Source organism: Miniopterus natalensis, chromosome 2 (assembly GCF_054644295.1).
Source record: "Miniopterus natalensis isolate mMinNat1 chromosome 2, mMinNat1.hap1, whole genome shotgun sequence".
NCBI classification, from domain to species: Eukaryota; Metazoa; Chordata; class Mammalia; order Chiroptera; family Miniopteridae; genus Miniopterus; species Miniopterus natalensis.
This window is the reverse complement of record NC_142082.1, coordinates 171,250,335-171,277,605: the sequence shown is the minus strand read 5'-3', so window position 1 is coordinate 171,277,605 and position 27,271 is coordinate 171,250,335. Positions and strand designations below refer to the sequence as shown.

At 43.0% G+C, this 27,271-nt stretch overlaps 1 protein-coding gene and 2 non-coding genes across 5 annotated transcripts in view; all 3 read right to left on the bottom strand.

Moving 5' to 3' along the window:
• Positions 1-7,442, bottom strand: part of TMPO (thymopoietin) — a 28,172-nt gene extending 20,730 nt beyond the window's left edge. For 2 of the 3 annotated variants that reach the window (XM_087814841.1, XM_087814842.1), the window contains exons 1-2: positions 6,886-7,437; positions 1,026-1,152 (exon numbers count right to left, since the gene is read on the bottom strand). In XM_087814841.1, the coding sequence (XP_087670967.1) occupies positions 1,026-1,152; positions 6,886-7,164 (406 nt within the window). In that variant the 5' untranslated portion in view covers positions 7,165-7,437. Of the gene's footprint in view, positions 1-1,025; positions 1,153-6,885 lie in introns of all 3 variants that reach the window. The other variant, XM_087814840.1, reaches the window with a different exon arrangement.
• A 7,449-nt stretch (positions 7,443-14,891) lies between these two features.
• On the bottom strand, positions 14,892-14,963 carry TRNAW-CCA (transfer RNA tryptophan (anticodon CCA)). The gene has a single exon. It is a non-coding gene; the product is annotated as a tRNA-Trp (tRNA).
• A 640-nt stretch (positions 14,964-15,603) lies between these two features.
• TRNAD-GUC (transfer RNA aspartic acid (anticodon GUC)) lies at positions 15,604-15,675 on the bottom strand. The gene has a single exon. It is a non-coding gene; the product is annotated as a tRNA-Asp (tRNA).
• Between the last annotated feature and the right edge of the window lie 11,596 nt (positions 15,676-27,271).

Sequence of the window (27,271 nt, the reverse complement as noted above, 5' to 3'; positions counted from 1 at the left end):
CAGTGATTTTTTTCATCATTGATGTCTCTCTCTCTCTTCCTCTCTCTGAAATCAATAAAGATATATTAAAAAAACAACAAGTAAGTAAAAAGAAAGATAACATTCTAAATACTTATTTGCAACTACACCTATAGGAGAAGAAAAACCCACAAATCTTGTGTTTCTCAAAAACTTTTATGTAACTTAGAAGATAAAAATATGTAGACCTTCCTCACCCTGAGGTTATTGCCAAGACCCTCCAAAAATAAGGCACACTCAGCCTTGCAAAATCACCAGAAGTAACTAAATGACTGAAATCCAATGTATTTAGTTCCAAGGTTTCGCTTTTTAGTTTGTTCTTCAGGGTATCACTCTTGAATTCCAACCAAAATAAGACTTTATGATTCTCCCATGCGCACATATTATTTTTTCTCCTGTTTGCCTGGCTGGTGTGGCTCAGCAGTTGAGCATCGGTCTATGATCCAGGAAATTAGATTCCTGGTCAGGGCACATACAAGGATGTGGGCTAGATCCCCAGTAGGGGGCATGCAGGAGGCAGCCGATCAATGACTCTCATCATTGATGTTTCAGTCTCACTCTCTCCCCCTCTTGCATCCTCTCTCTGAAATCAATAAAGATATATTAAAAAATAAAATGGTACTTTTAATAACTGAAAATTCTGGGAATTGATTAGCTTGAGTTATCTTAACAATTCTGTACTAAATTACTGATTTGAATGAATCTGGCCAGTCATGTTACCTCAGATTTTCCTCAACTGACCTATAAGACCCATGTGCCTCACCAAGTAATGTAAGGTGAACACCATATGAAACAATCTCAACAACAGAGGTTATCTTGGAGATTGTCTAATTCAATTCCTTCATTTTATTTCCATCATTTATAGTTAAGGAAACTGAAGTCCTGGTCGTATAAATGATTAATGACAGACTGGCCCATAGGACCTGAACTTAAGTGGCTAGACAAGAGCGAAAAACAGTTTGGGGTACCGCTTCATAAAAAATATATTTAAAATTTTATCAACTTACCCACGATAGGGCCAGGATTCACGCCATATTTCACAAGCTGATCCAGAAGATCTTCATTAGTGAGCTCTGTTACATCTAAATCATCTTTATCTTCTGGTCTGGGTTTATCAGTTTTCTTTGTGGCTTTCTGTAAACAAAGTCATTATCATTTCAACATGAATTTTAAAATGTTCATTTACTATATAAATAACACTGTATACAATAAACATGGAAATTCACCTTCAAGTTGATTTATAGTTATATTAAGCCTTGGCAATCTGACTAACCTAAAAGTAACTCATTGTCTGGAGATATTTTTACAAACCTAGAAACCAAGCAAATATCACATTATTTGGCCATGAATTAGAATTTGTTTAACCAAATAAAAATATGAATACTGCATAAGACAAAATTATGAGACATTATTTTTTAAAGACAGCTGCTAATAAGAACAATGATATCAATTTAAGAAAAATCTTGCCCGGCTGGGCCCGGCTCAGCTGATGAGCACCAACCGTTGTTTGATTCCCAGTCAGGGAGCATGCCTGGGTTGCAGGCTTGATCCTGTCGGGGGCGTGCAGGAGGCAGCTGATCAATGACTCTCTCATCATTGATTGATGTTTCTATCTCTCTCTCCCTCTCCTTTCCTCTCTCTGAAATCAATAAAGATATATATTTTTTTAAAAAAGAAAAAAAATCTTCAATAAAAACCTGGCTGTGATAAACCAGTGAGGGTACTTTCAGAAAGCTTTAATATACAGGGGTGGGTAAACATAGGTTTACAGTTGTGAGTACACGAAACAGTTTATTCTTGTATTACTATTTATTCCTTGTATTATTTATTTGTATTACAACTGTACACCTACTTTTGCCTACTCTTGTACATACTGCTCTTACCTAGATTAGGCTCAAATCTTGAAGCAACCCACACCTTGATCTCAAAATAGTTGCTTAGAGCCTAAAAGTTCTGTATTATCAAAACCTTGAAGTCTTTAGAGAAAAGACTTTTTAAAATCAAACAGACATACTCCCATGTTAGTGATCTACTTGAGTTTCCAAAATGTGTGGCTAGGCTAGAAACAAAAACTCCACTGTATAACATAAATACTTCAAAGAAAACCAATCAGGTACAGATTACTTGTAGATAACCCGTCCCACCATAAGAATGTTCAAACTCTACTATCAACAAAACATCCAGAAATTTCAACTTCATGTAATAGCCTGAAGTTTTCAAGAAATCTTTCTTTGACACTCAGCCTACTTTTTATTAGTTATTTGCATAAATGTTTTATCTTCCCCAGATGGTGACCTACTTGAGCAATAGTCCCTAAGTCTAGTTTGTTATCAAAACCTCAAAAGTTTTGGAAAACTTACCTCGTTTAAAGTCTTACCCCAGTATGAGCTCTATTAGGGCCTGAGAATCTGTATTTTAACGAGTATCTCAGGTAATTTTGAATGCAACATTTAATAAGGTAGTAGAAAGCAGGAGCCTTATATTTATATTTGTATCCCAAGCATCTAAAATAAAGAGTGCCTGACACAGGAATAGGCACCTGACAGATGTTTTGTTGAATGAACGAAAAGTGCCAACCTTGGAGAAAAAAGTCACTTTTTTTAAAATTCATTTCTTATTAAAAACAATAGAGGATTATAAAATCGAAGCAGGAAACCAACTCTTTATTTTCTTGAAACAATGAAAAACCACAGCTGTACAAAGAAATATTAGAGGTCAATAAATTGGAATAAGTAAGTTAAATAGAGCAGGATTCATAACAGGCTGCTTGATTTTATTTTTAATTTGTAGGAAGAAAAATTCCAGAAAAGTAATGCCATTTTATGAAATATCAAATTTAATAAGAATAAAAATTGGGAGACAGGTAGTGTGGTAAACATAATTATCAAGCCAGAAGTTTCAATGAGGAAGGAACCAGTAGTTGTACTGATTCCTGTTTGCAGAAAGCTTTGCTCCTTTAACTAAATCATGTTAATCTTAGTTGCATTCAGTCAAAAATACTCAGTACCTACTATGTGCCAGGCACTGTTCTGCAGTTTCTTCCCAACTACCAGGTGATCTCTAAAATCTTTTTCAACTTTAAAACCCAACAGTTGCATATCATCATGTGTGAGTTACTTACTTTTAAATCTCTACCCGTAATAGCAAAGATGAAGTATAATAATTATTGTTGTAAAATAGATTTTAGTGAGTACTTATTATGTACCAAGTTGTACTAAACTCATATGTACTAAATTAATGAACTATAAAAATCCTTAGATAGATACTAAAATCCCCATTTTGCAAGAGAAGAAACTGAAGTACAAAGTTGCACGAGTAACTCAGGCAATCTGCATATTATGCTGTATAGTAATTTGAACAGACTATGTATACATAACTTTCACAAATTTACCTCACCCAATTCTGAAAAATATATTATGGTAACATTGTATTGTTCTGGCATTAAAATAAAAACAAAAAAGCTTAGAAATCACGTTGTAATAGTATAAATTGCTGAGCACTAGACACTTTCAGAAATGTAACCTATTACAAGCCTCAACATAATTAAGTAGCTATTATATTATTCCTATTTTCCAAATGAAAACTGAACATCTAATAGACAATGTTCATTGTTAAAGGTCATCTAAATAAGTGATTGACCTAGAATTTTTAAAAATGTTTTTACCGATTTTCAGAGAGAGAAGGGAAGAGAGGGAAAGAGAGAAACACAGACAGACACACATCAGTAGGCTGCCTCCTGCAGTCCCCCTACTGGGGATGGAGATCCCCAAACCCAGGCATGTGCCCTGACCACCGATCAAACCAGCAACCTCCAGGTGATGGGGTGATGCTCAGCCAACTGAACCACACTGGCCAGGGCTAGAATTTAAATCAATAATCCTGATTCAGAAGCCTATACACTTAACACTTTATTGTAGAGTATGATGGCCAATTTATGGCTTAATTATTATTTACCATCATTGGCATACTTTTTGTATTCTGTTCCATATCTTCAAATATTTCCTGGTAAGAATTCATAATCCTGACCAGATCACATCATTGAAGAATGTTATGCTCCACTGGATTCAAAACAGATACAGTGCTCTGCCTCTTGGAAAGAACAGGAAGCACCAACTCTGTAAATGTTTATTTTTGTGTTGACAATCTAGATAATCCCAACACCTAAAAATACTGGTATCAACAATATGCATAAAATAAAAACCTTAGAAACAGGAAAATTAAAACCCAAAACCAAATTTTGGACACGCGTTAACATTTTTGTCATATTACACCAAATGAATCTAAGAGACCACGACAATGACTGGAAAAAAACAATTTCTCCTTTAAAAATATTCCTGGCAGGTGGAGCTCAGTTGGTTGAGCTGCTCTACCTTTGGCCAAGTCCACATACAGAAATGTTTGATTTCTTTTAATATGTTAAAAATCCACCACCTAAAAAAACTGCCTTTTCTGTAACTCTCAAACATAATTTGGCTTTCTCCTAGATTGTAAATATTCTTTAAGAAATGTGAATCTATATATAGTTACTAAACACAGGGCTAACCATGACTAAAACATAAAATGTTATATAGGTAAAAGGAACGTTCAATAGAGCACAACTTTATTATTATAAATGCCTTAAGGTCCTTTTTTTCCTGTATATTCATATTTTTCCTATGCCTGACAAACTCTTAGATTCCTAAGCTAAATTATAACTCAATTTTACTTAATGTGTTTTAAAACAGATGATGCTACTGGCCAACTATCACTATTAGCTTCTTCAAGTTGTTCACACTATTAAGCCTAGCCAAGGGTACACATTTTTTGAGTTTTAAATATTCAAATAGAGAGGCCCTAACAGCTTTTCTCTATATGTATCAAAGCATTAAATGATATATAAAGGGCTTAGCATGCCACTGGACATAGCAAGTTCTCTTAAAATGTTAATTCCTTTCACCCAGAGCTTATTTGCATAGTGCTGAACAACTTGGATAATATGAGAATTTTGTGGAGATGAGAAAATAACAAACATGATGATTACATTACAAAAATATCCAAAAAATTAAACTGTGGTGGAAAACAGGGTCAGCAAAAAATCCACCTCCAGTACTTAAGAGCATATGGTAGAAACTAAAAAACGTTGAATAATTAAACTGAAATTTAAAATTTTTACATTCAGGTCTTCTTACAACCCAAAGAACACAGGGTAGGTTGGGCATACTCTCTTTTAGAAACTAGCTGAAGGACAAACATCAAAACCAAGGTGGTGTGGTTTTTTTTTGTATAAAATGAGTAATCAAAATAAGAACAGTAATCCTATTTTAAAACATACAACCAAATACTTTCATGGCTCAAGAATAATGTTTGCACAGATCAAGATAGGGTTCTGCAGAAGATCTGTTATATTTTAAAAGTGTAGAGATTTAAATGGAGAAAAATTCATTTTCAACCAAATCTTTACTGAAATAATATGAGCATTACTTTCTTTTTTAGAGGGGCTGGGGAAAAACAGATAAGGGATATGCTTTACTTCAAAAGTAAATTTCTGTTCATCATGGAAGAGTCAAGTGGCTTTCTTCACGTCCACAGAACAAGACATCAGACACAGTAAGGTGTGGCTAGTCTTTTACTTACTGAACAAATACTTACCTGGTACAATCTGCCAGGCACTGACTTAAGATATAAGATTCTCTGGGCTAAGATTTTCAATTAACTTACACCGTATCTATTACATCTTTCTTTCATTTCTATCTGGGTAGCCCAGAAAGCACATCAGACAGATTTCTAAAAACTAAAGTTAACAACATAATTTTGAAAGAAGTACTTTTGAGCTTTACTAGTAATTAGTAGCAACAACTCCAAGCTGCACATTCCAAGTCTCACAAAGCACCGTCCCTTACCCCAATCACTCCTTTTAACTACATTCTGTTAGGATTTGAAGTCTAACTAGACAGATTCACACCAGCAAAACAGCCTATAGACACCCACCGGACAAAAAACAAACTTCTCAAACAAAATATCCATTTGCTGGAGTCAATCTGAGATTTACCCGGGATCAAATATTCCAAATTGTGACACCGACATTATCAGAATGTCATAAAATAAACATTCTCAAGGTTCCGAAGTCTTTGCTTTCCTTGTACAAAATTTACCAAAAAGAAAAAAAATATCCAAACATCCAACCCCTTAATAACCAGAATTCTAGAATTTTAAAATGTTTGCACGTCTATGATAACCGCTTAATGACGTACTTTTAAATGCTCATTTTAGAGTAACGCTCCCTCGCCTGAGAGCCTGTTGCTGCAATAAGAGCAACACAAACAAGAAAAACATAAACGGTTCAAAAAGCCCTCCAGATGCAAAAAAAAAAAAAAAAAAAGCCACCACCACCCACATAAAAAGGCGGGAATTAATTTCAAATTTTGGTTAGCAATTAGTATGCGCCAATCGCCCTCCAGGGAGCGCTCTGAGACTGTGCCGCCAGTCGCTGCCGGCGGGAAACGTTCGAAGGTAACCCAGGGCCGTCTCAGGCTGACCCCTCCTCGGCGCTTTCGAAACCCGCCCGTTACGCGCCGTCCGAACGCCGAGTCCCGCGCCGGTGGTCCAGGGCCGCCGGCCGCCCGCGCCCGTCCCCGCGCCCCTCAGCGCGCGCCAACTTCACGCCTCCCAGCCACGCTCGGCCGAGCAGCCTGCCCGGCGGCCCCAGCCTGGGGACTCTCCTCTCCAGCGCCCTCCCCTTCCAGGGCCTGCAAGCCCGCGGCGAAGGGCCCGAGTCCAGCCCCGCCGCCCAGGAGGCCCGAGGGGGCGCCTGGGAGGGAGGACCTCGAGCGCGCGGGGAGCGACAACCGCCAAACCGCCGCCTTTGTGGCCGGAGCCGGGCGTCCTTACCCTGCCGACGGCGGCTCGGCTGCGGCCCGCGGCGGCGGCCCCGGAGCCGAGGACCGGGGTGGGCTCGCGCTCCTCGTCGCTGGAGAAGTCCGGGGGCCCCTTGCTGTTGGCGCCGGCGGCGAGCGGCGGCCGGTTGCGCGCCGTGAGGTGCTGCAGGTACAGCTGCACGTACACGTCTTTGCGCTGCTCCCCCGCCGGGAGCGTCACATTGTTGGCCACCAACTCACTCTTCAACTTCTCCTTCGTCAGCACCGAGGGGTCTTCCAGGAACTCCGGCATCTCGGCGGCGAATCCCCTTCCCCGCAGCCGTCACACCCGCGCTCACGCCGGCGCGCTCGCTCCTTGCCTGGGGGTGGGGGGGCTGCCGCCTCTGAGCCTCACGGCTTCCGCCGGGGAGCAGCGCGAGGAGCAGGAGAAAAACAACAAAAAAAAACCCCAACTCGCACACAGAAAGCAAAGCAGAGGCCGGACACAAAAGCCCCCGGAGCAGAACTGCGGACCAAGTGCAGCCCAGACAGGAGCCCGCACCAACCCCAGCCAACACTCCACAGCCAAGGAGAGCAGGCTGCTTCGCCCACGCCCCAAGAACGCGCGCCGCCATTGGCCGGCGGCCGGAGGAAGCGCGGCGGTGATTGGCCCGACGCCTCGCGCGGGTTCCATTAGCCGCGGCGCCCTGCGAGAGGTGGTGGAAACGCAGTTTAAAAGCCGCTCGGGCGGGAGCCCCGACGCCCGGCCCGTTTCTGTTTCCCCTTTCTCCACCCTTCCCCTCCGACGCTGATAAGGAACCTGTCGCGCTGCTTTTGTGCTCCGTTTCCTCCCCTTCCTCGCTGGGGAAGAAGCCTTCCTCCCGGGTCGGCGGCCGACGGCTGCGAGGCCGGCGCTGGGCCTCGCTCAGCCTCGGACGCTGACCCCCGAAGAATAGCCGCAGCCTGGCCGTCCCCGCCGCGGGCCCCGAAGGAGGGCGGAGGAGCGGGGCGCGCTGGCGGGCGCTCAGCCTCCCGGCTTTGATTGACTTCCGAGTACATTTCAACCTCTGCACTCTCGGCTCGCGAACGCTTCTTTTGTTCCCGAAATTCAGGAAAAGCCAGACCTCGGCTCCTGGGCACTTCAAACTGCCCTTGAATTTGTGACAAAATTGCATTGTCAAATATTCCTTTTGCTTCTTACCCAAAAGGTTGGGGCATTTCTGAATTACTACGTTTGAAGTTAGCTGGGGCTCAGCTGCCTTTTTGTTGGGAGCCGTCTGAGTTAGATCCCTCCACCTGTATCTTTCCATAACTTAATCCAACCTAACGTTTAATAATACAGCCAAGTTGAAGGAGACATCTAGGAATGCCTTCACGGGCAACTTACGATAACTGAGGTAGGTACAAGCTAGATTTTAATCATACCCAGTGACCTATAATTAGGCCTAATTACATTACTGAACTCTAATCTCATTACTGATTCAAATTAAAACCTGGGTAAGAGTCTCAAAAATTTGCTACAATTAAAACGTCTTCGTGAAAAATACCACTGATGGCAAATATTTGTATTTCTTAGGAATTTATGTTTCACGATGCTTTCCTCCAAAAAAGGAAAGAAGCTGACCTTGGCTCTAAGGGTATCTTAATAATTTCCCCAGATTCTGATCTCCAAACTAGTTTAATAAGCTGCTTAAAAAGGATTTTTAAACATTTATCTGATTTCTGCCTGGTTGAGTAAATTTAAACGCTGTCACTAAAAATGCTTCCTATGGATTAAGCCACTTTATTTTGTTCCAGTGGAAGAACACTTCTTTTAATGAAGGGTTATTTTCCTTGAGGCAATTATATATTTTTTTGTTGTTTGTTTTTTAAAAAAAACTCAGTATTTACATATATTTAAGCCATAGTGTTAAACTCAGTAATACAAATTAAAAATTGTATTTTAATTAGCAAGCTTCGAAAGTTTATCTTCAGAGGGGAGACTGAGCTGAGTGGCAAAGGACCATGCTTTTGCCATACTGGTAACCTCACAAATGTAATTAATGCATGTGGCATGTTCCCAATGTGCATTGTGCTGCTACAGTTCAGTTACTTCTTCCAGTATAGTCTCAAATTACAATGTTTAGAGCAACAAAGTCCTGAGCATAATCTCTGCAAATTATCCTGCTAAATAGTTACCTTGATAGTTGCAGAGTTTGGCTCTGGTTTAACTGTACTAATAGTTTTTAAGAAGTAAGTTTTGTTACTCTAAGTGAAAAGGTTCGGTTACCAGGGCCAGATTTGATCTAACTGGAAGGGTCTCCAGGCTCCTATGGTCTGAGGATACTGGGGCAGCTAGGTCCCCCAAGTGGCTCTGCAGAGAAGGTGCCATTACTGACACTTGAGGATAATATTCTTCCACCTTTTTTTTTTTTTTTTTTTTTAATGTATCTTTATTGACTTCAGAGAGGGGAAAGGAGAGGGAGAGCGAGAGACTGAAACATCAATGATGAGAGTCATTGATCGGCTGCCTCCTGCACACCCCCCACTGGGGATGAGCCAGCAACCACAGCACGTGTCCTGACCAGGAATCGAACCCCAACTGCCTAGATCCTAGGTCAACTCTCAACCACTGAGCCACACCCAGCTGGGCAATATTCTTTCACCTTAATGTGAGTGGAGTACAATGCTGGAGTCACAGAACCACCTGAGAGAATCACCCAAGGATACCGCACTGGAACTCTGCTTTTCTCATAAGGCCTTTGCACCAGAAAATGTCCAGGCAGTGTAATATTTAGAGGCAATAGTTAATCCTATTTTTCACAAGCAAAAAAAAAAAAAAATCACCTGTTGCATCTGAAAGTTGTTTTAAATAGGCATAGCATTAGGCCAATATTAAAGATAATTCACAAAAAACTGTATTCTAGATGCCTGAAATAAATATTCCCTGAGCAAAAACATCATTTTCATACCCTTTCATTCGTTCTCTCTCCCTTTCTTTTCCGGGGACACTATCAACAGGAGGTTACCTGCAGCTTCTACATTTCTCAGGAAACATGGTGGATGTTATAAGCTATCATTGTGACTGCCTTTCTACATCATCCATACTCATGAGTTATCAGAATCACACTTGATATCATAGAGGCATCCAGGTATGTCCCTAGCACCCCTATTTTTAGTGATGAAATTAATCTTTGCTTTTGACTCTGCTGTAGATCTCCAAAGTAGAGGCTATTTTTTCTCATATTGTATGTACCTTAAGGCCACGAGGTTGGGTCTAGAATTTGGCCTCTTTGTTTCTGATTACTACTTCCAAACTATTTCTTCTCATTCCTCCTTCAAAAATATTTGAAGTTCATATTATCTGGCTAAATCACCCCCTACCACCTTTACTACTATCATTTATCAACTTCTTGGCCACTCTCCCTCAGAAATTACACTGTTGCTCTTTGCTCTAGGTTTTCCTCACCATCTTTGCTTGTCTATTGGGTATAAATTCAACATTCTTACAGATGACCCACACAGCACCAACACTTGGCCTCTTAGATGTTGGACCTCTCCATCTCCAACAACTTGTTCCTCTGTTCCATCCAATACATCCACCCCTGTGGTAAGAACCTGACCCTCGTCATCAATAACTGTTTCACCTTCTAAATCTCAATCTCATTCATCCTGATTGTCAATTGCTCTCCTTTTCACTTTGGCTCATTTATTGTATTCTCACTGACGTAACAGACTTCCAGTCCATTAACCCCAACACTCTCAAAATGTCGATTATCCTGTTTCTGCCGTCATATCACTTCCAACTCATCTGACTTAGGTTCCCTGGTCAATTCTTGTAATCAGCCTTTTATAGTTTTTTAACTCTTTTCCCAATGTCTCTTTATCTTTCTTACTTGGAAGAACCTCAACCTTGCTTGGACTGAACCCTGCTGAAACAAACCTCATTGCTTACAACCAAGTAGCAAATATTCCTGGGGAAGTTATACAACAGGGCTTGCTGGTTTTAATTTAGGACGTCAGATCTCATAGGAGCACTCAACACTGGCTGGAAAAGCTATCTGGATTCACACCTTCACTTCTCTCCCACAAATCACTCACATGCCTTTCCCCCCACCTCTCCCCATTTTCAACTGGTGACTGCCTCATGCTTGAGAAAACATCTGTGGGGAATGCTTCAACTTCAGATGGTCAAATCTGCAATCATTTTCTCTTGCAACTTTCTTAGTTCAGTGGAAGAAGTGTCCCTCTATCCGAGTGAATTTCACCACTTGTACTCTGGATCTCATATTTCTCTCTTTCTTAAGAACTTGATTCTTTTAGTCATCTCCTGTGACATTTCCGAATTTAAAAAAAAGATTGGTGTTTTATGTTACATTCATCCAATATAAATAATTTTTTTAAATGATCATTTATGTTAAAACAGGTATTAGGTGGTTTTTTCCTCTTTTAATTTTTAAATGTTTAAATGTTACAGCATTGATAACTAAAACCTGGACAAACAGTGGAAAGATATTTCTATGTGAAGCCACAGCTTAAAAAAAATTGAAAGCCCTTGCTGGGTAGCTCAGTTGGTTAGAGCATCATCCCAACACACCAAGGTCCAGGTTTGATCCCCAGTCAGGGCACGTATAAGAATCAGTGAATGCATAAATAAATGGGACAAGTCTATGTTTCTCTCTCTCTCTAAATCAATAAAAAGAAAATTTTTTAAAATAAATTTTTAAAAAATTGAAGTACTTTGTCAGAGAACTCTTCCAGAACTTTTTTTCTGAATCACTTGGATGACTGCTTCCTTTTTCCTGTTTGAATTTCTTAATGCTATTAAGGTACAGCTGACTTTTTTTTCATTATCAAAACATCACATATAAAAATAACATTTTTGTTTTGCATACGACTTAGTTGTGAATTTAAGGATGTCACCTCAAACAGAGGTGACAAAATACATGGTCATAAAAATCATGTTCTTAAAAATTTTTTAATAATATGAAAGAATGTTCACAATACAGCATTAAGTAAAAAACAAATAGAAAAGATAAAGAACCATATTAGGGTAAGATCTCAGTTCTATAAAAAACTAAAATATGTATGGATATGTGTATATTTAAAAATACATACAAAGAAAAAAAGACTAAATACAGACCAAAATATTTGTAGTAATTCACTCTAGGTGTTGGGGGCACAGGTGATTTTTATTTTCTTCCTTATGTATTTCTATATTTCTCAAGACTTCTACAATGAATACATATGATTTTATAACCATAACTACTTTTCTTTTTGAAAGTGTGTAAGAAACCAGAGTATCACGTGGCTTATCAGAATTCAGTCTGTCAGTTTTGCATTTCCAAAGGCTCCATTTTTTCAGTTCATCCAGAGTATATCAGTCTTAGGTAACTGATTAAAAATGATCTCAAAAGAGAAAACTAGCTTATTAAACAGGTGAAATAAATGCTCAAAGCATTCTGTACTGGTGAATAAATCCATTTGGGAGAATAAATGATAGCCTGGAAAATTTTTCATGAAATAAAATCACAGAGCTATTGTCAGGATTTGGTAATTCAAACATGGATCTGTCTATTCCAGAGCCTCTTTGCTCACATCATTCCTATATAATGATTGCAGAAGTTTAAGTTAAAATGAAGTGTTGGAGCAAGTCAGCAAATCAGCCATTCTAAGAAACTACAGACATCCCAGTCTTGGGAAGGAAGCTGGAACCTATGAAGCGCTAGTTTTAGAATTATAGCAGTATTCATAATCTGTATATATACTGCTTTACAATTTTATGTATTTTATCTTACCTGATTCCCTTAGCAACTCTGTGAGTGAAGTGGGACCTCCAGCCTGGCCCTGCTGTATAGGCCGGTGTTTCTCAAACATTAGCTTGCATCTTAATCACCTGAGAGGCCTGGTTAAAACTCAGGTTGCTAGCCCCATCCCCAGAGTTTTCTGAGTCTGTAGGTTTATGGTATGGCCGCAAAATTTGCATTCCTTACTTTTTCCCAGGATGCAGGTCTGGAAACAACAACTCTAGGCCATTTTTCACATTCTTTGTAAAGCCACAGCCAACCATTTCACATTCTTGAATAATAGCTCGGCATTGCCCTCAGAATAAAATCTAAATGAGTTAGAATGGCACACCAAGTCCTGAGTGATCTGAACTCCTGTTTCCCTCTCCAGCTTTCTCTCTTCCTCTCCAGCCATTACTGGAGAACTAGCAGTTCTCCAAACACGCTGTATTAGTTTGCTAGGGCTGCCATAACAAAATGATTAACAAGGTCATACAACCTGCTGGGTCTGCCTCACAAGACCATGATTTTGTACAAATGAAATAACATGCTTGGTCCAAACTAAGATCAAGTATTGTTGTATACAGATAAATGCTGTATATGCAAAGGTTGCCAGGGGGAGAAAGAACATAACTTTTGTTACTGGCTAAATTGTGTCCCCCTGAAATCTGCATATTGAAGCCCTAACCCCAGTACCTCAAAATGGGACTGTACTTGGAAATGAGGCCTTTTAAGGGGTGATTAAGTTAAAATGAGCCCATTAGAGTGGTCCCTAATCCAGTCTGACTGGCTCTTATAAGAGGACACACAGCTAAGATCAACTAAGGGCCGCTGTACTGGGGTGTGCCAGTACAGGGAAAGACCGTGTGAGGGCACAGTGAAAAGGTGGCCCCCTGTAAGTCAAAAACAGGTCTCAGAAGAATCCAGCCTTGCTGTCACCTTCATCTTAGGCTTCTAGTCTCCAAAAACTGAGAAAATAAATTTCTGTTGTTTAAGCCATCCAGTCTGTGATATTTTGCTATAGTAGCCCTAGCAAAGTAATTTAAACCACTGTTTTTGTAGTTGAAGAAATCAGATTCTTGGGATATTAAACTACGTATTATGGTATTTGGTTACTTAACATATCTGTCTCCTGCTGCTCAAAAAACAAACAAACCCATTTTTACTCAGTGTGTCCTTTCCCTCAGTGCTTTAGCACAGTATCAGACTCATCATAGACATCTGGGAGTCCATAAATATCTGTTGAAATTGATGATCTAATCTCAATCCAACCAAACAGGGGAAGGAAGAACAAACTATACAAAGTGAAAATACAGGTTCCAGCTATACTGCTATATTAGGTAGAATCCTGAGAAATTAACATTTTATATTTTCAAAACACTGAACAGAAAAAAACTCAGGAAGTTGATGGAACATACTAAATAAAAATCTAAAAATACTAATTTCTCACAGTCTTGCAATTTTTTTGTGCAACAAATATTTGACACATACCTGTAGGGAACCCTGTAGTACTAAGAGTTCTGAAGCTTACAAAGTGAATGAGTCAGCTTCGTTCCCTGCTGTTAAAGAGATGAATACAGTAGTTGGAAGCGGTTATCTGACTTGGCACCGCCGGTATGAAATAGTGAAAATACGGTGCATCGGTGAGTCACTTAAGTCCAACCGTTTCCAGCACGTTCTTTCAACAGTTTATTGGCACCTTTATCATAAAACGTTTAGTAAAGAGGGGCATCTGGAGTTAGTCACCTGCGTGGAAACCTAGGTCACTATTCCTTTGTGTGCCAGTTTCATCTGTAAAAGTGGGACATTAATCGCATATTGTAAGGTTGTTTACAGTGCCTGACACACGGACTAAAACTATTACAATACTCAAAGTATAAAAAAAAAAAAAAATCATACCTTTTTCTTGCTTTCAAAAGGCAAACGGGTCTAAAACCATTTTTGGAAAAACATCTCGCACAGCACATTGTACGTTTCCTGCTAAGGGCCACCGTGGACTGAAGTGCCCACCAAGGCACAGCAGTGAGAGCCCTTATTTCTACGCCTTATGCATGTTAAACGACAGAAAACTCACATCTGAAGGCGAAACAGTTCAAAAAACATCAGCCGTAAGGCTCTACCATATAGACTGAGCCTTGTTGTTTTTTGCAGAGGACGAATCTCTAGGGTAACATTTCAACGCGGAAGGCTTAGTTATAAAAATTGAAGGAATTTTCAAAAAATGGCGGGAACACCTAGAAACCAGCGGTTGAAGAGAAAGAAAAAGGGAAAGCCGTGACCCCGACGTGATTCGAACACGCAGCCTTCTGATCTGGAGTCAGACGCGCTACCGTTGCGCCACGAGGTCCTGCTGGGCTGTGGCTCGCGCAGTTTCTTAGGACTCGGGTAACATGGCGTCTCTCCCAAGCACCCCACCGGTCCCCTCATTTTTTCCCCTGCCCCTCCGAGAAGTCCAGGTCGGAGGTGGAGAGTGATACCTTTGCCACCAAGGCTTTGCTGACCGCTAGCCTTCCACCCACGTTGGGACAGAACGAGCCCAGGCCAGAGAAAGGAGTTTCCGTTTGGCCCCGCCCCCACGTTCGGAGGAAATCCGTCCTTCCTCTTCCTCAGCCGGCGATTTCCGTTCCTACCGCCCCCTTAGGGGCGGAGACTCCGCCCTCGCTCCCCTCCCCCCACGCGTTCCGCGAGGCCAGTTCGCGACCTCCCTCCAGTTGGAATTTGGCGGGGAGCCGCTGCGCACGCGCAGCCTTAGCCAGCCGGCGGCTGGAAGCGAGCCCGGAGGCTCGTCTGAGCGTTTTCTTTCCCCCCTTCTTCTCCCTTGGCCAACAATATAAAGCGTTTGCTCGCCGTGTAAGCATTTAGTTCATGGTGAGCAAAAAGCTTAAAAGTCCTCATTTAGAAAAGACACATTTACCAAAAAATTAGCATGTTGTATTTGTAGCTGAATGAGAAGGAAAATAGGGAGCGGATTAGAAAAAACAGACAACCTCCCCGTCGGGGAATTGAACCCCGGTCTCCCGCGTGACAGGCGGGGATACTAACCACTATACTAACGAGGAGCTGTTGCTACGTGCCCTCCCAAGTGCCTCTTCAAGGGAAGGAAAGGTTTTTCCCCGCCCCCGCGCCCCCTAGGCCCCCTTCCGGCCGCAGCCCGGAAGTACCGAAACTCAGACACCGGAGTCACTGCTGCGCTAACTGCTCTCCCCGGTACCTTGGCCTCGGCGGTGAAAAGATCAGTAAATGAGTTAGAATAAATGAAACTAATGCGCTTCCAAAGTTAGGGGTGGTGCATTGTTGAAAATAGTTTGCCGGGCTCTTTCTGTTTTCCGGTTAACTTAGGCTTCCGGCAGGAGGTTTTTGTTTTAATAGTGACCCAGAGTGTGTGAGTTGAAGCCGAGCTTTCTCTTTCCCAACTTGACGTTTTCATCCTGGAAGTGGGAGCTCAGGGATGTCGTATGGCTGCCACGTGTGAGGGGCAGTCGGGGCTGTCCCGCGGCCAGTGCTCGTCACACAATTTGTGAGCGTTTGTGGCACAAAAGGGCTCCGCGTTTGACCGGCTGAAACCAAAGGACATTTTACTGGCCGACTTTTCCCGTATTTCCGTCTCTTCCCTGAGGCGGCTACAGTTACTTGAAAATGACAAATGAGCACGTAAGTTGTTAAATAATAACGCATTTAAATAACTCACACACACACACACTTCACCTCTCTGACTAAGCTAAGCGAGTTCAGGATCGCAAACCGAGGTGACTGAGAGTTTTCATTACGGAAAAACTTTTGTGTCCTAAGTAATCCATCCCTTGTAGTGTACTAGGAATTAATATAGTTTTCTAGATCGTAGGCTACATGGTATTTTCCGTCAAATGAATGAGATTGTTTAGTGCAGACATTAAAATAGGGCAATTTCTGAGGCCTACTTTGCCCCCCCCCCCTTTTAAACACACCAAAAGCCTCAATAAAAGCGTCTTGAAGGCTCCTCCTCCTTCTGGTCCTCCAATAACTTGTGAGTACAAAGGGCACTGTGCTGCCTGCGGCGATGCCCTTCTCCTGGTGAAGGCTGAGCAGACTTGAAGGGACTTGCCCAGGCTGCTCAGCTGTCCAAGCCCCAGGGCAGTGGACACCGAGGTCCCCGGACTGCCCCTGCCGCGTCCCCCTAGGCTCCCCACCCCAAGTTCCACACTTGGGTAGAAGAGGCTTAGGCTTAATTTTCGTCCCTTGGGAAGCGGCACCATCCTTTGCGCCTCAGCTCTGGCCAAGTTAGGCTGGTGCTCACACACGTGTTGCCGCTGCTCTCTATCCCTGGCCAGGGAATTGAAGAAGCGGCCTGAGTCAGCAGAGATCACCCAGCAGGGAACCCAGCACCTGCTCTCCATCTTCCTAAAATGGAAAGGAAAAGAGAGGAATTAACCTGAACAGGGCGAGGGAGCCCAGAGAGTCCTCGCTGTCAGCACTGGGAGAAGGTAAAGGTTAAAACCTGACGGGCAGAGCAGAAAGCACGGAGCTTCCTTGGGAAGTAAATAGCATGATGGCCACTGATGTTGTTGAAAATTTCAAGTCTCGCGCCGCCTAAATAAATGCACAGTTGTCACAGCTTGCAAAACCATGCACATTCATTCCATTTTCCAAACAGCCCTTGTGAGGTTCGTAGGACAAGTGTTTCATTCCTATTTTACAGGCGGGTAAAGAGAACCTTGTGCAGAGTCAAACAGGTAGGAAGTAGAGAGAGGCCAGGAACCACTCAAGCCACATACATATATGTTAACAAGTAAGTATATCCATGGAGAGAAAAACTTTGTTACTAGTGTCAACATATGTGCCACACTTGTTTCAGCATAAATATTTACTAATGTCTAATACATAGCTAGTTATTCATTCATTATTGAACCTACAATATGCCAGATGTTGCTTTAGATGTATGGGAGGTTTTAATGGATACATTTTGTTCTTGTGGAGTTTATATTCTAACAGAAGGAAGACAGACACCAAACAATGGATATAATAAATAAATGTGAGATGGTTGCAAGAGTAGAAATAGCCCGGGCCGGTGTGGCTCTGTGGTTAGAGCGTCGGCCCATGGACCAAAGAGGGCTCCAGGGTTCGAGTCCCAGTCAGAGGCACGGTTGCAGGGATCAGGCACGGTTGCAGGCTCGATCCCTGCCGGGGCACATGTGGAAGGAAACCAACTGATGTGTCTCTCTCATCTCACATCAGTGTTTCTCTTTCTCCCTCTCCTCCCTCCCCTCCACTCTCTCACACACACAAAAAAATAAATAAATAAATTTAAAAAAATCCTAGGGTGATGATTAAAAAATTCTTTTTAAAAAGTGGAAATAGAAAAAATAGCATGGTAAGGGGCCTTGGAGAGTGGCAAGTAAAATAGAATGGTAAAAGTAGGACCATTTTAAGAAGGTAATATTTGAACAGACTTGAAGGGAGTAAGGGACATAGTCCTAGAGCTATCTGGGGGGCCTGTAGGGCCTTAGAGGCTGCTGTAAAGACTTTGGCTTTTGTTCTGAGAGGAAATAGGGAGCAACTCTAGGGTTTTGAGCAAAGAAGTGGCAGTGTCTGATTTATGTGTTTGAAGGGTTGTTGGCTGCTCGGTGGACGGTAGACTGTAGGGGTGAAGAGCAGAAGCAGTAAGAGGCCTACTGCAGTGAGCTGGGGGGGGGAGGGGGGGATAGTGGTCCAGGCTGAGGTGGGGCCGGTGGAGAGTGCAAGAGGGGCAGATGACACCTTTTGAAGGTAGAGCTAATAGAATTTTCTGATAGAGTGAGTGTGAGGTGTGAGAGTAAAAGGGGAACTGAAGATACTTGTAAACATTTGGACCTGAGCCACCGGAGGGATAGAGCTGCCACCGACTCAAGCGGAGAAGAATATGTCACAGCTTCAGAGGACACCATCCAAACCCGTGTGCAATGTGGCAGCGCTGCCTGCAGAGCGGGGTTTCCAGGGGTGATCAGCATTTGCATTTGGGACGTGTGGAGCTGAAGACGTGGAGTCGAATGTAAGGGCTGGGCATTCACTCGTCCTGTAGGCCAGCTCAGCGGGGGGAGCGGGGGTACAGCCAGGAGCAGGCACAGAGCGCAGAGCCGGGAGGAGACGCAGGTGCCTAGTCAAAGGGAAACAACAGTAACGAAAATGTAACATTCCAGCGGCAACAGCTCCTGAGAAGATGAGGAAGGAGCTTTCTGGGTAGATGGAGCTGGATGTGCAGAGGCTGCAGGAACGAGGAATGGTGAGCAGAGGGGCTGAAAGGAGACCTGCGGCTGAGGGAAGTGAGCACCTGGGAGAGGGGAGCCTGAAGGGCCCGGGGCGTCGCACAAGGCAGGGGCTCTCAGGCTGTGTGAAGAACTTTTTTCCCCCCCTTATTCATGACTATTTATCTATTCTTTATTATTTTTAGGGTTATTGAGGTATAATTTATATTGAGTAAAACTCACTTTTTTTAAAAGGTATATCATTCTATGAATTTTGGTTGTTTTAGACTATTTCCATCACACTCATCGCTTTCATTACCATGTTTCCTATGGTCCTTTGCAGTCAGTCCCCTCCCTCCAGCCCCAGGCAACCAGTGATGTGATTTCCGTGCGCAGAATGTCATATTGATGGAACCGTACAGTGTGTACCCTCTTGACTATGGCTTCTTTCAGTTAGCCTAGCGCTTTTGAGAGTCATCCACGTTGTCGTAGGTATCACTAGTTCCTTTTTCCCTTTTAAATTGCTAATTGGTATTCTGTTGTGTGGGTGTTTGTTTATCCACTCAATAGCTAATGGACATTTGGGTTGTTTCCAGTTTTCAGCTATTATAAATACAGCTTTTATAAACATTCGTGTACATGTTTTTGTGTGGACATATATCTTCATTTCTCTTGGGTTGATACCTAGGAGCAGACCCGCTGGGCCTTAGGGTAATGTATGTTTCCCTTTACAAGAAACTGCCAAACTTTTCCTAAGTGGCTGTAGCATTTTGCATTCCTTCCAACATTACATGACAGTTCTGGTTGTTCTACATTTTTTCTAGTACTTGGTATTGTGCTGTATTTTTTTTAATTTTTATTCAAGCCATTCTAATAGATGGGTAGTGGGATCTCACTGTGGTTTGAATATGCATTTCCCTCATGGTTAATGATGTTGAGCATCTTTTCATAGATTTATTTAAGCATCCAGATCTTTTGCCTATGTTAAAACTGAGTTGTTTTCTTATTATTGAGTTTTGAAAGTTCTTTATATATTCTAATTACTAGGCTTTTTAGAAAATCAGATATGTGTTCCAAGCCATACTGATATGTATCTTGTAATATATCAACACATATATATCTTGGGAGATGTATGTTCTTCTGAGCTGTGTCTTGTTTTTTTACTCTCTTAAAGAACTTTTGTTTTCTTTTTATCAGAGCACACAACCCAGTTTCTTGTGTTTCTTCCCTTTTTTCTCAATTATTTTCACTTCCTCAACTCAACCTTTGAACTTGGGCTAGCTAACTGTACAACCTTCCTTTTTCCCTCCCTTTTTCCCTCTTCTTTAAAGAAGAGCCTCAGTTTCTCTCTGGGTAGTTTTGGATTTTATAGTCATTCATTCACAGAAACATTATTTACATTTATTAAAATGCAAAACTCCCCATGCAAATATGGGAACTAAACCTCCGTAAACATTCAAATTCAAAGGTGAATGTTTATGATTTGGGCCTGGAAAACAGACCTAGGTGGGTACAGTTTGGATTATTAAAGGGAAAAAACAATCTACTGAGGATTCTCATACTTCACTGTTTCCTATCTTAAATTTTGTTTTTTAACCCTTACCTGAGGATATTTTTTCTGGTGCTTTTCAGAGAGTGGAAGGAGGAGGGAGGGAGAGACATTGATGCAGGGCTCCTGCACTCAGCAACCCAACTCAGGTATGTGCCCCTTGCCCGGAATCAAACCTGGGACCCTACAGTCTACGGGCCAGTGCTCTAACCACTGAGCAAACCTACTAGGGCCTATTTTAACTTATTTAAATAGCAACCTGAGGTTAAAACTGAGAGGCTAAAGTCTATCCCCCTCTATGTCAATCAACACTTTGACACTTTACCTTTTCCTTTTCTTCTCATTAAAAAAACAAACCCTGCCTGGCCAGGTCTGGCTCAGTGGTTGAGCAGTGATCTAGGATCCAGGAGATCGGGGTTTGATTCCCTGGAGGGGCACATGCCCGGGTTTTGGGCTCGATCCCCAGTGGATCGAGGCAGCTGATCAATGACTCTCTCATCATTGATGTTTCTCTCTCTCTCTCCCTCTCCCTTCCTCTCTCTGAATTCAATGAAGATATATTAAAAAAACAAACAAAAAACCCAAACACCTTGTTTGAATTATTATTTGTGCCAGGCATGGAGCTAAGCGCTGGGAACAAAGATATAAGTGAGACTCACTTCCTGCCCTGGAGGAGCTCATATTTCACGGGGGAGGCGGACCCTTTAACCGATAGTATTAATAGTGTGCTAAGTGCTACTGTGAGGTATAATCCACGTTTACGGAGCCAACTACGGGCAGGCTGTGTTCTAAGTACTTTACATGTGCTCACCATCGGATCCTCGTTACACCCCTATGAGTGCAGTATAGTAAAGTCCCCCACTGACAGGTGCCGACAGGGAGGCACAGGAAGGTTAAGGTCACACAGGTCGAAAGTGATGAGAATGCAAAATACAGCTGGCCTACAGCGAGGGAAGCACTCGTTCTGCTGGGGACGGTGGAAAAGGCCTTCTTTTCATCTGGGCCTTCGAAAGGTGATGGACTTTGAAAGAGGCGTCGTAAAGGTTTCCCAGCACTTCTAGAAGAGGAAGCAGAGGCTCAGAGCTTGTGAAAGAGTGTGTGGAGATTTGGAAATACCAACGCGACGGGCTGCTGCATGGGATAGGGTTGCAGGAAATGTTTCCCAGGTTCATTACGGTGCACAGTTGGGGACCGTGGAAAATCACACAATGACCCACTGGCAGGAACCTTACAGATCTTTCAGACCCTTTCATTATACAGGTAAGGCCCAGAGCGCTCCTGTGATTTCTCTGATGTCCTCAGGGCCGAGAACATCACCACTCCTCCCTTTACCTGGTGCAGTAATGCAAGGAACTTGGCAGGCTCGGTGACCAGGTGTCCATCGGTTGCTCCAGGGCATGAGGCCTCTGGGCACCCCCTTCCCCGTGGCTATCTGCCTCTGGGCTGGTCTCAGCTTCTCCTTTGAGAAAACCTCCTGCTGACATTGTCCCCAAGACTCAAAGTCAGTGACCTTCCTGTTCCTGACTTTCTTTTAAGTCTTGTTGACCACCTGCTGGCCTGCCTGTGTCAGTAACTGTGCAGGTTGATTTTTAATGACCTTAAGGGCAAGCACTGGCCTCACTGGGAGGACCCCTGGGTCCTGGTCACCTATGTTCTCCCCTGGAGCTTTGGAGTCAGTCCTCAGGCTCCCGCAAAGGACAGATTCATTCTGCTTATTTGGGGTGGGGTGAAATAGTTTCTACTTCTTTAGTCTACCGGTTTCATCTTCTAAATGCAAATCAACAGAAACATTCCTGCTCCAAATACGTGACTCGGGCCTGACCACCTGCTGCGACCTTAGGGAAAAAGCTGCCTGTAGCACATTTGAAATTTTTTTTTTTTTTAATTTCTTACTTTTATACCAGTGATTCACTCAAGGGAGTAGCATGATTATGTTATCCGAGTTTACTCATAAAAATGAAGATGATACAATACATGAGAAGAAAACCAGCACGGTGTAGCAAGGCAGAGCCCTATTTTCCTGTGCCTTTATAAACAGTCCTGAAAGAAGTCTGGAAAGAAAGAAAAGGGAAGATACTCAAAATAGTACTATCTGGGTTAGAGAAATGATGATCTCTGTTCTTTTTGTTTTTCTGTATTTTTCTAAATTTTCTACTTACGGACATAAATGATTCTTAAACTCAGAAAAACAAACAATAAAAAAATATTTTGAGAGTTTTTACTATCAGGCCAGCAAACTGCTCAGACGCACACCTGTGACAGTCTTCCCTAGACCCAGGTGACTTCTAAGCAATCTATTCTGCTCCGATTTTGCTTGCTGGTGGAAGATTTCATTATCTTGTAGCCTAAGTTTATTTCTAGTTTCTAGTTTCTATTTCTAGTTGCTACTGAAGGGCACGGAGGTGAGGGTGGGACGAGGGAGCAATTGCAACCCTCGTAAAACAGGGCGTGTAGCCTTTTCTCCGAGTCCCTTTGTCTCCGGGCCCCGGCGCTCCTCGTCTTTTGTTTTTCTCGGCAGCGACCTGGAGTCTGGATTTAAAGAAAAACAGGCGCCGGCGCCCCGTGCGCCCTCTGGCGTCCGCGGGAGGTACCACCGGACACGACCCACAGCGATCCCTGCGCTCTCCCCGCGGGGCGAGGCCTGGATGCGAGAATGCCTGGAATTTCAGGGGAAGGAATCACCCACTGACAATTTCGGCAGGTTTACTCTTTGAAACCAGAGAGGGTTGGGTCCTGATTTTTTGAAAAAAAAGTTACCAGCAAAGTCAATTCTCAAAGCATTTGACACAACTTTCTGGGTTCTAAAACTTTGGTCAAATTGGGTCCTATAATTTCGACATAAATCAGTGCTTGGGCTTAATTGCAGATGAATTAGGTAAAGGGGTTTGGTTACATAGTTGTTAGCTTGTTTGCTGATAACAACGTCTGCCACTTTGAGCTTTATCCGTGTAATGAGACAGTTGATACTGAAGGTCCTTTATGTCTATAATTGACTTCTTTGTATTGCATTTTCATCAAACTACATGTTTGGTTTTATTAAAATTATATTTTCACTAAAAAAAACCCCCCAAAAAACCTACCTCAATATAGACAAAGAATATTTTTGGTTTAAACGTTTAAGGATTGACAGGATCCCAGGCATTGCAGTTTCAGTTGAATAGATGTTGGGAAGGCAAAACTTCATCTCTACCCTTCTAGGCTCTCCTGCTGGGCCAGAGGGTTAAATTGGCATAAGACGAGTTAACAGGAGAAAACATACGGGGTTTTACATGTACATAGGAGCCCCCATAGGAAAATGAAGACCCAAAGAAGTGGCAGTACCTAAGCGTTTTTATATTAAGTTGAACAAAGAGAGGCAATTGCGGAAAAATAACCAAAATATATGGGGAGGCTAACAGAAGACAAGAGTTATTTTAACAAGGTCTGTTTGTACAGAGTTCTCTTGGCCTTGACACTTTGTCTCTGGTGGTAAGAATGTTTCATTCCTCCTGGTATAGGCTCAACACCTTTCACATGGGAGTTTTATCTCCTGCTTTCTGGAAGAAAAAGAGGAGGTCAGAGCTCTGTTCTTACGCCTGCTGTTTTTTCAAGTGCCTTTTGCTTAAAATAATCCTTATGCCAAAGTGGCATATTTTGGGGTGGCATATTCTGCCACCCTTCATAGGTGATACATGCATATGGTATGAAACGTTAAAAGTACCAAAGGGTATACAGAGGAAAGCCTTTCTCCCATCTTTGACTCATAGCTACAGTTCTCTGTCAGGTTGGTCCAGCAGCTCCCAAAGCCATCAAGAGCTCTGGGTTCTTCCTACTCTTTCCCCTGGGTCTTTCTTCTCTGCAACCCTTAGCAAACTGACTTTTCATGATTGTCACTTCATGGTTTCAAGATAGTTTTTGCAGGTGCAGACATGGTGGCCACTTTCAACACTGGAGCATCTGTACCTCCTCAGCTGACACTCGACTTCCACATTTTCTCTATTTTCAGCTCCATGAACTTTAAAGGGGTTCTTTGATGTCCACCCCTCCCAAAACACCACCTTAAGGACTCTAGTATCTGCCATGAATGTTTTTGGTTGCAAGAAACAAATAACCTGACTAACAGCAGCTTAAATCAATAGAGGTTTATTTATCTTACTCAGTGGGAGTGGTGCGGTGACTCCCTAATGTCATTCGGGTTCTAAGGCAGTGCTGCCCAATAGAAGTATAATATGAGCTGTCAGCTGCTCCCTCCCTCCCTCCCTCCCTCCCTCCCTCCCTCCCTCCCTCCCTCCCTCCCTCCCTCCCTCCCTCCCTCCCTCCCTCCCTTCTTTTCTTTTTCTTTCTTTTTAAAATATATTTTTATTGATTTCAGAGAGAGCGAGGAAGGGAGAGGGAGAGAGATGAAAACATCAATAATGAGAGAGTCATTGATCGGCTGCCTCCTGCACACCCCCCCCCCCCCCCCCGGGGATCGAGCCCGCAACCCGGGCACGTGCCCTGACCAGGAATCGAGCCAAGATCTCCTGGATCAGAGGTCCATGCTCAACTGCTGAGCCACGCCAGTCAGGCGTCAGCTTCTTTCTGGGAGAAAAGCTCTCTTTATACAGCGTGAAATATGGTCACTGGCAGCTCCCGAGTCTCATATCTCTTTGCCCCACCGCCATAGAGTAAATCTCTTTGTCTAGCTTCAGTGACAAAAATCTTGAGGAATGGCTCTTATTGGCTTGACTTTAGATATGAATCCATTGCTTAACCAACTAACCGTGTCCAGAGAGGTAGAATAGTGCAAAAGTATATTTTACGTTACAGCTTCACGATGGTTAAATGACAAACCAAAATGATTGATACCAAGTGCTGTAATACTCCTCGTACTAGTTATCTGTTGCTGCATAACAAGTTGCCTTAGCGACTTAAAATAACAATTGGTGCTCTCACACAGTCTCTGCGGTTTGAAACTCAGGCCTGCTTAGCTGAGCAGTTCGGCTCAGGGTCTCTCCCGAGGCGGCGGTCCCCTTGTCCACTGGGCCCGGAGTCACCTGAAGGCTCGACTGGGGCTGCGGGATTAGCTTCTCCGTGGGCTCACGCACAGGGTGCCCAGTTCCTCCACAGGCTGCTCCAGTGCCCTCATGACGCGGTGGCTGGCTCTTCCCAGGTGAGCAGTCCAAAAGAGCACAAAGGGACGGTCACAGTGCCTTTAATGGCCCGTCCGCAAGAGTCACACTCCATCACATCTGCAGTATCGTTTTCACGGTACGAATCAGCTCTATCAAACGTGGGAGGGGACTGCGCAAGGGTGGGAATCCCAGGAGGTGAGGAACACCGGGGGACATCTTGGAGCTGTCTCAGGCGACCACATCCCCCCAAAAACACATCCCGGGGAACTGGGGTGTTAAAAGTTCTTACGTGAAGAAGGGGATCTGCAGTGGAGACAGCCGGAGAAAGGATATGTTAAACCAAGTTAAACGGGTTTCTTTCCTGCGGGGCTTCCATACAGCTTTTGGTACCTGATGCCTGCTTTGAACTCCTGGAAGGGGAGTGGAGTGAATAATATATAGTTTCTGCCTCATTCTCCAACTTGTCCTCCAGTGACCCCCCCCCCCCCAAAAGCTTGCTGGAAAGCTGCCTCTCTGCTCTTACAAATGGATGTTTCTGGCAAAGCAACACATTTTCATCTGGAGCCTTGCAATTCATTGGGGCAGTGCCCTCCACGACAGCCCGGGAGTGACTGGGCAGTGCAGGGACAGGAGGAGGAACTCGCGGTCGCGGACACGGTCACGGTCACGGTGTGTGATTGCGGGGGTGGGAGGTGGGAGGGGGCTTAGGGGGATAAACGGCCATGGCAAAAATCCAGTAAAATAAAGGGCAGGAAAAAGTAAAGGAACAGGTTTTCTGGTGAGGCGAGTGGCCAGTCTCTGAAGAGATCCTGCAGAGACGTGCCACCCAGGTCAGTATGCTGGCAGTGGTATTGGGCGACGCTGAGTCCTGTACTGACAAATACTGTTGGAAGTGGGCTGGGTGAAAAGGGCGAAGTGCAGATCGGTGGTCACAAAAGAGTCAAGGGGATGTAAAGTAGAGCACAGGGAACATAGGCAATGACATTGTAGCAACTATGTGTGTTGCCAGGCGGGCACTTGCAGTATCGGGGGAGAGGGGACCACTTTATAAGTACATGATTGTCTAACCACTGTGCTGTACACCTGAAACTAATACAAAATAATATTGAGTGTAAACTGTAGCTGGGAAAAAAAATACTGTTTGGAGGCCAGCAATCACTTACACGTGAAAGTTTGGGTCTTTCTTTTAAGATATGTTTGTTGGTGGAAACACAAGGTAACGGTTAGTAACATCTTGTGCTTTGAGCTGTTGCAAAGAAATGCTAAACCTTTTTAGTTCTGAGACCTCCCCCACCTCCTCTAAGTGGTTTTCGTTGCTGTGGAGGTTGTCATTTCTTTCGTTTAGGTTATTTGCCATAGCAGTGGCCCAGTTTATTTAAAGCGTTTTGTCACATTTCTGCAAGCTGGTTACACCATCTTGAATTATTTAACTGGGTATAAACACTGAGGTATGGATGTGAGAGGTCCTACACCATATGTGTTTATGGAAATGTGCTTATTGAGATGCTTCCAAGCACAGCATCTGCTCTTATGCATCTTTTATAATATTTTGCATCGAGCCCTTGCAATAATTGATTTTTACCATCTGATAATTCTTGACTTATGACAGTTTCCCCCTTATGTTTTTGATAAATGGAAATTTTTAATATTTTGGAGCAAGAAAGCATCTAAATCAAAAAGAATGACCAACAGAAATGTCTTCCCTGAGATCTTTAATGGCCATTTTCCAGAGCATACTTTTTAGGGAAAGCTGAAGTCTGTGCATTTAGAAGAGTAAGGTCTTCTGGATGTTATCTCAAATGGAAAAAACTCAAGT